Source organism: Carassius gibelio, chromosome A9 (genome assembly GCF_023724105.1).
Source record: "Carassius gibelio isolate Cgi1373 ecotype wild population from Czech Republic chromosome A9, carGib1.2-hapl.c, whole genome shotgun sequence".
In the NCBI taxonomy this organism is placed as follows: Eukaryota; Metazoa; Chordata; class Actinopteri; order Cypriniformes; family Cyprinidae; genus Carassius; species Carassius gibelio.
Genome location: NC_068379.1, coordinates 21,211,220 through 21,226,258, shown reverse-complemented (window position 1 = coordinate 21,226,258; position 15,039 = coordinate 21,211,220). Strand labels below are relative to the sequence as shown.

Here is a 15,039-nt window from a genome sequence, read left to right as displayed (position 1 = left end):
GTCAAACACACCCATCCACTTTATTTTTTTTTGCGAGAGTGGGCCATTTGTAAATGTAATTTGCAAGGCTTCCAGTGTCATACGTTTCCAGCTATTTTTAGCTGTACAAAACAGCTCATTTTGCTGCTTGATATTGCAAACTAGTGTGTCTTGCGTGTTATTTTAAATGTATAAGCTTAATTAAAAACACACTGGATTGTAGTGCAAACCGTTTTACTGCACTTTGTTTTTCTCAATATTTCCTTGCAGCGGCTAAAAAAACAAAACAGATAACTGTTTACTTTTAAAAATAAGGTGGATAAGTCGATTGGTGATCAACATGATACAAGGCATGATGTAGCCCCGTAAAATTCATTTTGCCACTGCAAATATTACCTATTAAAGCCACAGCAGTACTGCTGTGGAAGAGTCTTAAATGAATCTGGTGAACCAATGATTCAATGACTTATTCAGGACTGTAATAAATGGCTCTTTCTGAATAAGTCGTTTTAACGAACCAAATGAATTAATGAATGACTAAATGACTCAAGACATTTACTGCCACCTATTAGCAGTTTTTTTTTCTTATTTTGCAGTAAAGAAAGCTTATGAAACTCTTCAAACTGGTACTTCTAATTCACAAATACATTATATGGTTAAAGAGAGGTTGAGTAGTATGAGGCTTGTGTGACTGAAGCTCAGTACCTGTTGAAACTTTGTGCCTGGAGAGTGAGGGTACAGAGCAGTGTCCTCTGGAGGAGAAGTGTCCTGCTCATCAAGGGCCTCCTGCTCATCAGGCTCCTAAAACCACCATCAGAAATAATGTTGAGTGCTAGATATACAATATATCTGCATACAATATAATTAAATGTAAATCTGTTCGTGTAATACTATCTAAACCATGGATGTGTGAACAATGTCCTCTAGAAAGAGTCCCTTTCATTATAAAACCCATTAAACATACAAAGTCATTACAGCAGGAAAGCTAAGGGCTTTGTAGGCTTGATTTAGACGAACAAGGAATATAACTTGGGGGATTTCAAGACAGATGAGGGAACACCATAAATGGACGCGCACACTCCTATACTTCAATTTGACAAACTTTTCCAAACTAAAAGGAAGCTTCTGAAGACAGACAGGAAAATGCCCATGGATGAATTGATTAGACAGTGGCGTGAACATAATGCTAAACACGTCCTCCTGAACATTTTGTTCTTCCTCAGAAAGTTAATCATCAGGATGGAATATAAAACTAACACCACTTCCAAATTTGCAGTCAAACAAACACTTCTCAAAAGTGCAGGATGTTTTCAGATCAGATGACCAGAACAATTCACATTCGCAAAAAAAAAAAAAAAAAAACCACACACACACACACAACATTACCTCCGACTCATCTATACACTATAGTCAAGGCTTAGAGTTTTCGATCACTTAGTTACCACATTAAGACTTAAAATTGCGTAGAAAGAAACAGTTTGGACACACTGAGATGAAGACGAAATAACAGTTGATTTAAAGTTGTTTTTAAGGGAGGTGGAAGACGGTTCTGCCTACATCACACCCTGTGAACACCAACAAAAAGTAACGCAGATGGCAACAGTGTGGCCGGGCTATACAAGTCTTACGGTGTGCTGTTGTTGGCCTGTCACTTCCCCTGGCAAAAGTTGCTGTGTCGAGGACGGATTCCGGCCAGCGTCCTCTTCAGATGCCACCTCGTGCTTCGTTAAGTGACACTATTTTGAAACGGCAGTTAATATTGCATACTGTTTCAACAAATTATGCATCTATGGCTGAATACATTTAACATTTGTGAAAATCTGCTATTGATTAAAGCAAGCGATAAAAAAAAAGAAATGGCATGAAATCAAGCGTAAATCTTATTAAACTTAAATGTGCAAATATCAACAGTATTTATAATTGCTTTGCGTTATGAACATGAAAATCTGTAAATAAAAGTCGAAAACTCAAAGCCCTATCTATAGATAAACGTGGCTATTAAGCACACTAAACACTTCTACATTCTTCAACATGTTCAGTATTTACTGAAGGGGTTCTATAAAAAGCAACCATGCAAAAATTTTAATAACTTAATTAATAGTGGGCAGAAGCACACATACATGATCAGACTTTTTAAACTGAACATACCGGCACTACTGTTGCAGACAATAAGGGGTGGCATATCATCACATACCTCTTCTGGGCACAGCTCACAGGCCTTGGCTAAAGTCATACGCGCACTGTGGGAGCGCTCCAGGAAGTATCCATTAGAAGTCTCATTGCTCTGGACAGGAGGGGACCAGTTATTATACGTGTACTGGGTATTTCCAGTGTATGGTCTACGTTCCAGCTCGTCACCGAGCCACTCCACTGCCCAGGTCCACTTCCTCTTTAAATCGCCATTACTCTGGAAAACAATCAATCCGTTTTTGTATATTGAATCAACAACAACAAACCCATTTGCATGCAAAGCCTTTCATTCTTAAGCTGAAATTCTCACCTGGAGAATCTGATAGGCCACTGAGCAGTTGCTGAACAGAGCCACCATGCATTTGATACACTGATAAGCTCTCTTTTGGTAGTGATTTTTGGAGCGCTGAATGGTGTCAAAAAGCCCATCACGGTCATCAGGGATTCCCTTCAGCACATTGTGGATCCTAACAAACCATAAAAAAAGAGAGCAGACCAGGACATTATGCAATCGGGAATATAATTAATCTTAAAAGAGAGGTCAAGAACCCTAAAGATTAAGGACTTCACTCCAGGAACTAAATTGCAGTCCTCAATTACAATTGTGCTCTTAAGTGTTTCGGGTTGTTTCCATAAAAGATATTTACTAAATATGAAGTGAAAAGATAGACTGACCTGTGAGTCTGCCATGAGTCCTCAATAAACAAGATCTGAAGGAGCAAGTCCAGGTAAGGCCTTAACTCATACGTGTATGAATATGCCACCTACAAAAAAAAAACAAAAAAAACACCAACATAGAACCATCTTTAGACAAAATAAATACTTAGAAACATGGCTAGATTATACAGCAAAAATGTAATGTTTTATATATTTAACATCGTCCATGTAGGTAAACTGAAGAGTTCTGAATTCATGAACAGACCGTTTGCACTGAATCACAGACCTTTCAAACTCTAATAGCATTACACTACTCCAGATTAAATCAGATGCTATTAAAATAGTTTTCTTACTTCTCATTCTCACAATTTGCAAGAAAGGGAGATAGCAGAAAAATACTGAATGTCCAAATAAATTGTGCATTATTACAAAATGTAACTGCAGTATTCACAAATATGACTTAAACTGAAAAGTCTTTTGAAAGACAAATGCTGGTAAATCCTTCTCACCTGCCACAGTAGTTCACTCAGCACAGTGGAGGAAAACTGAGGGTTTTCCCAGCAGCAGAATCTCAGCAGTTTGATAGTGTCCTCTGAGTTACTGCAGTCCTCAATAATCTTCTTCACATAACTGGTACGTACAAAAAGGATGTCCACCACCACCTGCTGCAGAGGCATGATGGGTGCGGTGATGTTGGGGTCTCCATATGGGTTTGGCAGGGGAGGGTTTCCTAAAAAAAAATTTCAACATGTGGAAATGTCAGCTCATATCCTTGCTTGTGGACTGGGAAAAAGTGGAAGAAAATGTTCTTTTGCATACAAAACATAAGTATCAAAAGATCAATCGTAAAGCATAATGGATTATGTTGAAACACGTTGTATTTGAAGGTTGTATTGGCTTAAAAAAAAAAAAAGAGAGAGAGAGAGAGAGAAAGAGAGAGAGAGAGAGAGAAAGTGCATCTCGTTTCTGTAAATGCCCTCAGCTCCAAGCCATGCCAACCTGGCAGATGCCTGGAGATGGCTGTGTGTCATTCAGGAAGTCCTGAGCAAGGATGAGCATCTTCATTGGGCAATGTGGACCAAAACTACATGCAAAATCCTACAGACCATCAGAATACACACATTTAGCAGCAAGGTATAAAAACCCTCACCATTGATTGAGGACTGCATACGTGATGTCACATCACAGCAGCGAACCAGCTGTGAGACGACAGTATAGAGCTTTCCAAGCTCAGCGTACTGGTACTTAATAGGAGGACCGGGGCCCTCATCCAAAGCCACAAGCATGAAGGTAGCTGGTACCCCAAGCTTCAACAGCTGCGTCTTCTCTGCCAAGCCTGAGAGACAGAAATGGAGTGAGACAGGACAGAACTAATGCATGCAAGCCTGTACGGATGCAGACCTTAAGAGTGTTGAGTGGTTCTTACCAAGGTTGGCATACATGACGAAAAGGCTGAAGTACTGCTGCAGGTGACGGCCATGCTCAGACACTTCCCTTCTCAGCAGATTGAGTATGGCACGGAACAAGTGCTCACTCAAACTCAAATTATCACAGCTCTGAGACAAAAGGACAAATAATGTAAAAAGTACAACAACCTATGCAAGTTAACAGGAGTTCAAAATTTCAGAGATTCCATGATTTCCCATGAATGAGGGAAGCCTAGATTGAAGAGACGTACCTGACTTGAAGGTCCAGGTGAGGCAATCGGTGAAGGGCAGGGTCCATCTTGCAGGGAGAAATGTGCAATAAATACAATGAGTTTGGAGAAGGCCCCTCGAACCTCTGCACTGGGACACTCAAGCAGGTACTCAGAGAAGCGGTTTGGATATGCAAAGAGGACGTTTTGTGCAAACCAGTAACGCACATTCTTACTGTGTCGCAGCAAGATGCACAAAGCATCATACCTGAAATAAAAGAAACATTGATAAACAAGGATCAACTAACTGTTGAAGGGAGACATGTGCCTGGTAAACAAATAACATGCTTACCAATCACTAGCAGGGCCACGGACGATTTTTTTTGTGTGGAACCCAGTGCTGAAGAGAAATCTAGCAGCGAGCTGTATACTAATCATAGCCATTTCTTCTGCTTCAGGCAAAAGGTGGTCTTGACCTAAAAGCCACAAATAATTGTAAAATAAGTGTTAATGCTAGAAATAGTTTTCTCCATCTCCTAGAATAGATTTTGCAACAACAACAACAACAGGAGCCTTGTGTGTAATGAGGAAAAAGGAAATCAATTTCCCAAACACACAGTTAGACATCAACAGCAACACCGATGAAGCTAAAATAATATTTTCTGAAAGATCTGAAGGACTGGAGAAATAGCTGTTGAAATATCAGCTGTGACATCACAGAAATTAAATTATAATTATAAAAAATTAACATAGAAAAGTCTTTAAATTGTAATATTTTACAATATTCCTTAAATAAAATCAAATAAACGCACGCTTGGTGGTGAACAACCGACCCCAAACCTTTAATGTGAATATAACTAATTACATTCACTCAAATTTGAGAAATAACCAAATAGAAATTTATATTTCAATTTAATCCTAAGGTATTAATACAATTTATTTTAAATATCAGGTGAATATTAAGACAGACATGGAGAAACCTTTTCCTCAATAAGATACAGGTAAAATTCTGTTTTTTATACATTTATCAAAAAAATGAATTAATGAAATGATTTAATCACGTTGCAGCCCTAATCCCATCTATGACAGAAAAGAACAGAGCAAGGTCAAAGACTGGATTTACCTGGTGGTGAGTTCAAGTAGACACTGTTACATGTCAGCAATTTCCTGATAAACTGGAAGTACTCCAGGCTGTACTGCATACGGTTGTGCATAAACTGCACATTTTGTTTGCGCACGCTGCGTTCAATAGCAGAGGGCATCTTCACCTGGTGAGGTTTGCTGGTCACTGTCAGCTCAGTGATGTATTTAACTAGCTCGCTATCCTTGTCTAATGTGTCCATTCGCTCATAAAAGAGAATGTAGGCGTTCCACCAGCGCTTCTGTCGCCTGTAGGACATGCGTTTCATCATGTGGTCGAAGACCTCGCCCATGTATTCTCCACCAAAGCACTGGTTCTTCATCTCCTCGTCATCGTCCATCTTGCATTCAGTGACGTCACCATCGTCAAACTTGTACCAACGGTTCCTTTCTCCCTCGCAACCACTGCCGTTCCTCTGAATGATGTAGGAGTAATAATGACCTCCACTAGCCTGGCCTGAGTGGACCAGAACTCCCACCAAACGATAGCGAGAGCTGCAGGGGGGTTCCGGCTCCGACGGCTCATTCTGCTGAATCACCTGCTGCTAAGGATAGTTTCAAAACATCAGCTATAAAAATATTTCCAAATGACATTTATATGAATTAGACCAATTTAACACCAAAGTAAGTGTAATACCTGGTTGTCTGGATGCACATCAGACCCCTCCAGCTTAGCTACTCCAGCTACTGTATAGGGCTCCATGTCTAACTCCCGTGGGAACTCAAAGTAATCATTGAACTTGATGGCACACTCTCGTTCCCAGTCATAATCAAAGCGTTTCAGCTGGATGGCCAACACCGGAGGAAACTTCTTAATGAGTAAACGCTTCACTGTGTCCACCTGTCATGTAGACACACCAGCTTGAGCTTAATCGTGTTCTCTTAATTAACAACAAAATACATCCTAAAGGTAAATAAAACACACCTTCTTGTTGCATTTTTCACAATGATAGGCATTTGCACCCTCGAGCAAGTCTCCTTTCACATACTGCTCCATAGAATCAATTAGATTTTGATGGTTTCTGATATCTACATTCAACGTCGTAAATGATTCCTCACATTCATATCTGAAAAAGACAATATGGAGCGTGTTACTCTTGAACACAAGCATAAAAACAACAACAACAATATTAGCTTTCCAATGTACCTGTGAGGACAGCCCTGACATATTTTCTGGTCAGCAAAAGAGCCACCCAGTACTTTGCTCAGCATGGCAGGGTGACCCAATGCTTTCAAAGCCTCATCTAAACTGTCTACCAGTGAGTTAAAGAACTCCAGGGCATCATGCTGTTCCCTTAGATTGACTGGTTCACCCCACAACCTGCAGAAAGAATAAAGTTTAGAGAATTACGACTTGCTCGGTAGTCTTAAAAGAAAGGATTACATAAAGAGAAAAAAAAAAAAGAGAAGATGAATTTACCGAAATTGCTTCCAGAATCCCCTAGGCACGTAATATTGCAACCTGGAGGCAGCCAAGTGTCCAAAAATGACCTGCAACTGCCGGAGAACCCCAATGTTGTATTCCTTCCTGTCTTCCGTCTTGCTGAGAGAAGGTTTGTCTTCAAACTGGTGCTGATAGCCAAACACCTCATCACGTGGATCCACATTACTCTGCTAAATTAAAGTGTAAAATTAAACTTTTTATAAAATGCCCTCAGCTCCAGGAAGTATCAACATGACATATACACTCCAGAGATGGATAAAATTGTCAGTCACTTGGTACTGAGAAAGGATGACCGTCATCATCAGGCATGTACAACATAATTTTAATTTAAATGATACTAACTAGGGATGTGTATTGCCAAAAATCTGCCGATACGATATGTATCACGATACAGGGGTTGTGATATTATATGTGGCGATACATTGCGATATCCTTTTCCAATTCAGTGATATAAAAACACCTGCATCGGGTTTCAGTTTTGAAACATGCAGTGCTCATGTTTATTCAACAAAGTCAAAGCCTTTTGGAAAATCTATTTGTGGCCCTGACTTTTAAATTTCAATATCTTATATGGACCAAAAAGTGAGTAAATTGCATTCAGACTGTTTGTTGAAATTGACTTCAAACCTAAATGGCAAAAATATGCAATACCCCGAATTAAACAAATTATGTAAACTTTGAGCACTTTGCGTTCACACTGCTCTATTTGAGAGTATCATACCCTGACCTCCTCTAGATATATTTGTTTTGCTTTATAATCCAAGCTTATTCGAAACTTTCACATATTGGGTAAAATTCTCATGAACACAACACAGTCAGAGACTGCGGGAAATGAACCATGTTAGGCAATACCTCATTATCTTGCTTCTCGTCTCCAGACATATCATCTTCCACATCACTGCCCGTGCCTTCAATGGCCAGGATGCCATTCCTGATGGGAGGAATCATGTAGAGCTGCTGGATCACTGAGTTCATGTAGCAAGTCGCACCTGCATTTTTCAGACCCACAAACCCCTTAGTGGGCCTTGGGCCAACTGGCGGCAAATATTCCCATTCTGTAAGTGGTTCACAACCTAAAAGGTACATAAAAAAATGTTATAAAAAAAATAACTGAATATATATATATATATATATATATATATACAATCATTAAAACTGATGGGATTGAGTGCACGGTTTCTAGGAATCAGTATCTGCAACACTTCTAACATTAGCACACACACCTAAATAGTACATATCAGTTAGTGTGTCCACAATCTGCTTGAGATTTCGCACACATCCGACAGCTAATGCCACCAGGAGTTCAAAGCCGGCATTGATTGTGGCTGGGGTGCAACACACAGGTATGGCCTGCTCAGTGGGGAATTCTCCACTCTTCATATATTGCAGGTACACATTAGATGCTGGGAACAGGAAGTCATCCATTAACTCCTATATGGTGCATGGAAAACAAAGGAAGATCAATTAGTCTGATATGGCAATGCAGAATAAAATAGTTTTTTGTTGTTGTAATTAAGCAAAAGTGGCCAATGAGTTTACCTTGATAAGACTAGCACCTCCTTTTTCACAGCCAATGTAGAACTTCTTCTCTGGGGTCTGGAATGCTAGTAGCTCTTTTGTGACACCAATGTGACCTTCCAAAATGGTCTCCTCAACCCCAGGCTCTCCGGTCCTCTTCACTTCATCCTGGGCAAAAAATTAGATAAAATAAAATTTATCACACACTTAAGTTTACACCATTTTAATTCCAAAAAGAAGTTTAAGTAAATGAACATACCCGTATGCGCTTTAACCAGTCAATCTCATTGTTTAAGAGAACTTCTGCATTAGGAAGATTAATGTTGCTGTTATATGCATAGTTGAGTAAGTGCCTAAGAAGAGTGAAGTAATCAGCAGCATGCTTTGCCCGCTCTTTTGCAGTGCTCTGGAACACAAAAAACAGGATAAATATGACTACAAATAATGAGATGTTCTGAATTTTAAAAAAAAGAAAAAAAGCCCAGCTGTGTCACACAGAAATATACAAGACACTTACACCTAAAACTGTGAAGAGGAGGGTGATGAAGAAGAGAAGAGGCCTATGGCCCATACAACATCGGGTGGCCATGAGGAAGAACTGTTCTTGAGCCATTTGACGAACAGACCTAGAAACAAATAACAGTACGCACTGAATTAATTTCAAGTTCAAACATTCAATTCCTCAATAAGCACTGGTGAACTTTAGGACCATACTGTAATTTTATTTTATTTTTCACTATTTGAAATATTTAAACACATTTATGCACCATTTTAACAATAAATTAAATATATATTAAATATTAATTTTAGAAACAGAATAAAAAACATTTCTGAAAGTCTGGTATAACTTTAAATAAAAATACACAAATTTCAAAAGCAACAGCATAACAGGAATATCTGTACTCTATTTTATGACAACTCACTTGTTTTGGCAGTGCAGCAGCAGATCTATAATGAAGGTCTGCCAGGCCTTTTCTTTGCTAAGTGCATCTAGTGCAGTGGGCATAAGGGCAAAACACAGGGTCATGACCTCCAGAGCTTCACAGCACACCTGCTCATCTTCTGCATCCGGCTCATTGCCAGCATTTGTCTGCAGGAGATCACACATTACAGGCATAAATACTGAGTCTGATAATACTAAATCTGAATCTAATGAATCACACATAGGGATTTTTTTTTTCAATACAGCACCTTCTCGTAGATCTTGCTGATCTCCTCATTAGAACTGAAGACGTGCTGAACAGAGCCACTGCCAGAAGCCCAGACTATCTTCTGAACTGCTCGAATGACACAGATATCTGGGATGTACTTAGAGGCCTGGAAGAAGTTCTGGGTACAGGAAGAGAAGGACAAACTAAGAAAACTGACCCTGAAACATGAGGTGTTTCCTTTGTACAACTCCGTTACACACAAAGCAAAAAAAGGGGTTTCAACAAAACACTTTTGATCATAATATACATTTCAGATATTTTTATTCAAAGCAGCTGAGGACATTTATTCGAACAATGCAAACAAACCTGTTTCTGTAGGTGATGACAGCGTGGTGTTTTATAACATACCTCATCTGAGATCTGCTGGGCGAGGCGGATGGCCACGTTCCGCAGCATGCACTCGGCGGAGGGGTTGGGGATATTCTGCAAGGCGTTCTGTAGCACTAGAGCCTGGTCATGTGTGGTCTGGTTGATCTATGAATCAATTAGAATAGTAAAAAAAAACAGATTCAGGCTAGGTCTCTATATCACTTTCAGTCTCTCTCTTGCAGTTTATTTGACCAGGATAAATTTTATCAGGAGTCTTGAAAATATTTGAAATTGAAATCCTTTGTAACATAAGGTCTTGATTTTTAATCAATTTAATGCAGTCCAGCTAAATAAAAGTATCAATTCCTTTAAAAAAGGAAATTTTGAACAGTAGTGAATACACATGAAGTTTATCACAATGTGAATTGTTAAGTGAGTTTAATGCAGTTAAACTCTAATGCACACATACACTAATGCAGTTTAAAACGTAAAAATGCAACATTTGGGTTTAACAATCCTGTACGTGCAAATTAAGAATCTGTGAAGTACTGTTTAAATGCAGCAATCTCTACCCAGCATCAGTAAAAACTTCAAATCATGTTTTCTTTTTTTTTTTTTTTTACTGAAACATTCAGTGCTTTAACAGAATATATGAGCTCCACATTTCAGCTTGTGATGCAGTCAAAATCATGGTCAGTGTTAATTTCCAACCCTATTAGTCATATAAACATTGTTCCACCATATGCATAGAAATAATAAAATACAGTAAACAAAAAAAAAAAAGTTGCATAAAGTACATTCACCTTTCCCCTTTCTCATGGTTATTACTCCCTCATGTAAATGCTTCTGGAGTCTGTGTGAGTGTTTCCTCACAAGACACTGTACAGCCTTGACATCTGTGAAGCTACACAGTGAAAGCCATCCTGGTTCTATTGATTGTTAAAAATAATGGAGTCTGAAAAATTACGGTCTTAAACAGAAATTAAACGCTCAGTGCCAAACCTATAAAATCCACTCAGTTAAAAATGGAAAAAAAAAACTAAAAAACACTTACAGCGTTTCAAACAGAATTGTGTTTTTGCAGTAAGAAATCTTTACTTTCCCATTACCCCATAATTTGTCCTAATTAAAATACTAGGGCTGTGCCAAGTGCACTTTTATGAGATGCGGTTCTAAGCCAAGCACACAAGTGAACGCAGGTTCACTTTTATTCCCCGAGACGTCAAGTCTCTGTTTTATACCTTAGCTTCAGCTTTAAAGTCTCAATATGATATGGAAATGTATTAAATAAACTGAGGGTCTAAGTTTTGGTCCTTTCATGAAGGTATTGTGCTTCTACTTTTCCTGGAAAGGAACCGTTAGGAGCTAAAGCAAGGGCAACTTACAGGCGATACAGGGATAGTCCCCTCCACCACAGGCTGGCAGGCCTCCGCCACGGACTTCACATGGCCAAAGCCTACAGCTGTAAGCAGCAGTTTGGCTATTTTTAGTGCATTGAGATAAGCTCCCCGCCGGGTCTCCATGTCAGCATTTGGCAGGAAGTTATTTCTGGTCAGCATGCTCAAAACGAGGGGCAGCCCACCACTCTTCAAGAAGTTGTACTGGAAGTCACTAGCATCCTCGCCCAATGTCCCACTGGCAGGCATGAGCAAGGCGTACACAACCTGAGACACATAGAAACATTTCATATAGCAATAACCGATGCCAGACAAAAAAAAAGCCTTTTGGGACAATTTACTGTACCCGTTTTTGCAAATTAAAAGTATAAATATAAGATGACAAAAACATGAAAAAAAAACTCCTAAACTAAAACTAATATAAAAATGAAGCTAAACATACAAACATACATATATATACACACACACATACACAATACACCAATTATCTGTATTTCTAATCATTGGAATGTTTTCAATCAGTTCAATAAAATAAAATAAGCTGATTCAAAATATGAATAAAATCTGAAAAAAAAAAAAGTACATAATCCTAAAATTATGCTGCTTTTGTGTAGTATGCACAGTGTTGGATAAGTTCATCAAAAAAGTAACAGATTACAAATATGTATGCTGGCTTAACTGTGTGAGCATTAAAAACAGAAAAAAAACTTACACTGAAAATGGTTCTGATAAAATTTGAAAACAGTATTTATGAACATACAGTGCATATTTGATTGCTAAAAAATGTATCTAGCTTCTTTGTATACAGAGGTGATGTGGGCTTTTACAGGCTCGCTCGTCTCACGTGGATGATTACAGTATGAACACAGCACTGCACATGTGGGTGTGATCACATTACAGATAATGAGCTCAGATGGGAAAAACTGGACCTTGCGTTGGCTTCATATGGATTACTTCATCAGAGAACATTCGTTTTAGATAAGGCTTACTTCATTTAAAATTTGACACTTTTTCAAACTTTCTATAGATCCGTTTCTCATGTTTGTGTGTGAATCTTTTAATGGAATTGTGAGTGTACACAAATTAGACAAAGTACACCCTTCACAGATTAAAATGATGTATGGCATTTTAAAGTCTATTGCTGTTCTCAAGGAAAAAATGCAAGTGATGGCGCTGGCACCTCCATCAGCCTTGTGTAAAATGTGATTTTAAAAGGAATATAATATTTTTTATTTAACACTACATTTGCAACGTAACGTTACTGTGTAACGGGATATACTCAACTCTAGCCAAGCATAGACATATGGTTATGCATACCCAGTTTCATAAAATATTTTCATATTGAGAACCAAACAAACCTCTATCAAGTAAAGCACTTGAGATGGTGATGGTCCAAAGAAACGTGAATCCAATGTGGGGCTAAGGCTGTTTTCGCCAAGTTTGGCGTGATCCAGACAAATGGCTCGCAGGTTTTCCACTGTGGCATTATCTGAAAGGCAACAACTATGAGTAATGAACAGAGACGGCAGATTGGTGCAGCTAGATGTCTCAAGCAGACATCTAATGAAGCACATAGAGCACCTGGAGGCATGAGCTTCATTAGAACACGAGCTCCATCCCGGAGGAGAGGCATGTTGAGATTACAGCCCAGGTCTGCAACTTGCCAGAGGAAAGAGATGTAGCGCAGGTGCAGGGACATTATCTAAGACGATAAGAATCAGAGGTTACACTTAAAATTGGCAAACAAAACATTAAAAACTGTTGTAATAAATCCAGCAATAAATGAAATACTAAATCCAGACATTTAGCAAATGGGTTGGTGGGGAGTGTGTGTGTGTGTGGGGGGGGGGGGGGTAGTGTTGGGCAAATTGTCATATTGCCAATACATGACATATATTCGGAAACAGTCATACATCGCTATTATTGGATCACGCATCCTGTGACAGGTTCGCCTCTTCGGCACATGGAGGTTATCAGTCAAAAAGGTCTGCAAAATCATTCAGCGGTTGAAAATCAAAAGTAGATTTATTTTAAAGACCAACAATTTAACCCTAAATATTGAACATAAACCAACACATTAAATATAAAGTATTTAAAATAGGCCAGCTCATATATACAAAGTTATAATAATTATAATAAATAATTAATACATTAATAGGAGAATGAGCCTAATATTGTCTTGAACATCAAAAAAGATATCTGCTATTGTCAATACAAAATACTATTGTCTGGCAACGATTCCTATTTCAAAGAGAGCGCGTGCAGATGAGGAGTTATTGATCTCGCTTGGTGGCGGAAAAGTAAACCGGACGCAACACCACCGCGACGCAACAGGTTTAGTCTGTTTAGTCTCTACACAGGACATTTGAACTCTGTGTCAGGACGGGGATTTATCATGTCCTGTTGTGCTGCATCCAGTGTAGCATCACTGACTAAAATGAGTATTTTTTCACGCTGCGCGCTCGCGTCCGTTAGTCAGGGTGTATTTAAATTTTCTTATTTAGGCGTCTTCTTTCTTTAACTGAATTATTTCTTTGATATTTATTTTAGTGTTTTGCAGGCGGCGTTTACTGACAGAAGTTCTCAAATAAACACGAACTGACGAGTTAAATAGAATGTGTTAGATGAGTGAGACAGTGCTGGGCTGATTTCATAGACATGTGCATACATATATATAAATATATCCTGTATATAATATATATAAAATATATTAAATGCATGCACAGTTTAAGTCAGCTTTAATCACCTTTTTTGGTAATTCCATGAATTAACTGACCACAACACTGCTTGCACATAGTTTATTTCGCAGTTTGATATGAAAGTATATGCATAAAAAAAAGCGCGCACCGGCAGGACCGTCCACGCTCGCTTAACTTGCACCTGATAATAAAGTGAAGAGGAGCGCGTGTCTGAAACGTCTCCTGTTCAGTCATTCTGCGACTGAATAAATTCACGTCTTGTCTTGAGAAAAAGTGACAGAAGCAGCAGTTGTGAGTGGGTGGCCATCCAAGCCCCTACGTTAAATATTTTTAATACAAAAAAAAAAGGGAAAAAAAATGATCGCCTTGTTAACGAGCACATTTTGACACCTATATATATATATATATATTTTTTTATCTACACCGCGCCACTGGCGGTTGTTGGTCCATAACTACCGCGGTGGTAAAAATCAGCCACCGTCACAGCCCTAGGTATCGCATCGCCAGCATCAGGGTAAAAAATATGGGAAGCCAAACACAGCGAAAGTGGGATGAAACAGTACGGTATTAAAGTGTTTGTGTTTGCGGTCATTGGCGCGGCTCAATGGACCAAGCTCCGCGACTGACTTGACAGCGCAGAGAGGACGTGTTTACAAGCGTCACTGAACTGACAGCACGGAGCGAATGAAATCGCACCAGCGCGGCGCCAATCAGTTTCAACAGTGCAGCATGAAAATTCTTCTTCTATTAATGTTTTATGGCGGATGGCAAACAAACTTTTGGTTTGCATGAGAGAACATAACTATCCCACACCAGCAGGTGGCAGAAGTCTGTATTCAGCTTTCCAACAGGGAAACCA

The 15,039-nt window shown here is 39.0% G+C and overlaps 1 protein-coding gene across 14 annotated transcripts in view; it reads right to left on the bottom strand.

Moving 5' to 3' along the window:
- Positions 1–15,039, bottom strand: part of LOC128019944 (probable ubiquitin carboxyl-terminal hydrolase FAF-X) — a 32,164-nt gene that overhangs the window by 2,138 nt on the left and 14,987 nt on the right. For 4 of the 14 annotated variants that reach the window (XM_052606322.1, XM_052606329.1, XM_052606326.1 and 1 more), the window contains 26 exons: positions 13,063–13,183; positions 12,840–12,970; positions 11,470–11,748; positions 10,124–10,249; positions 9,756–9,893; positions 9,488–9,654; positions 9,082–9,190; positions 8,824–8,970; positions 8,586–8,732; positions 8,270–8,477; positions 7,899–8,119; positions 7,023–7,213; positions 6,750–6,923; positions 6,528–6,669; positions 6,240–6,443; positions 5,586–6,147; positions 4,815–4,938; positions 4,505–4,730; positions 4,253–4,382; positions 3,977–4,162; positions 3,336–3,556; positions 2,845–2,933; positions 2,480–2,636; positions 2,174–2,386; positions 1,608–1,715; positions 685–780 (listed from right to left, as the gene is read on the bottom strand). In XM_052606322.1, coding sequence (XP_052462282.1) covers positions 685–780; positions 1,608–1,715; positions 2,174–2,386; positions 2,480–2,636; positions 2,845–2,933; positions 3,336–3,556; positions 3,977–4,162; positions 4,253–4,382; positions 4,505–4,730; positions 4,815–4,938; positions 5,586–6,147; positions 6,240–6,443; positions 6,528–6,669; positions 6,750–6,923; positions 7,023–7,213; positions 7,899–8,119; positions 8,270–8,477; positions 8,586–8,732; positions 8,824–8,970; positions 9,082–9,190; positions 9,488–9,654; positions 9,756–9,893; positions 10,124–10,249; positions 11,470–11,748; positions 12,840–12,970; positions 13,063–13,183 — 4,617 coding nt within the window. Of the gene's footprint in view, positions 1–684; positions 781–1,607; positions 1,716–2,173; positions 2,387–2,479; positions 2,637–2,844; positions 2,934–3,335; positions 3,557–3,976; positions 4,163–4,252; positions 4,383–4,504; positions 4,731–4,814; positions 4,939–5,585; positions 6,148–6,239; positions 6,444–6,527; positions 6,670–6,749; positions 6,924–7,022; positions 7,217–7,898; positions 8,120–8,269; positions 8,478–8,585; positions 8,733–8,823; positions 8,971–9,081; positions 9,191–9,487; positions 9,655–9,755; positions 9,894–10,123; positions 10,250–11,469; positions 11,749–12,839; positions 12,971–13,062; positions 13,184–15,039 lie in introns of all 14 variants that reach the window. The other 10 variants (XM_052606320.1, XM_052606327.1, XM_052606321.1 and 7 more) reach the window with 5 other exon arrangements.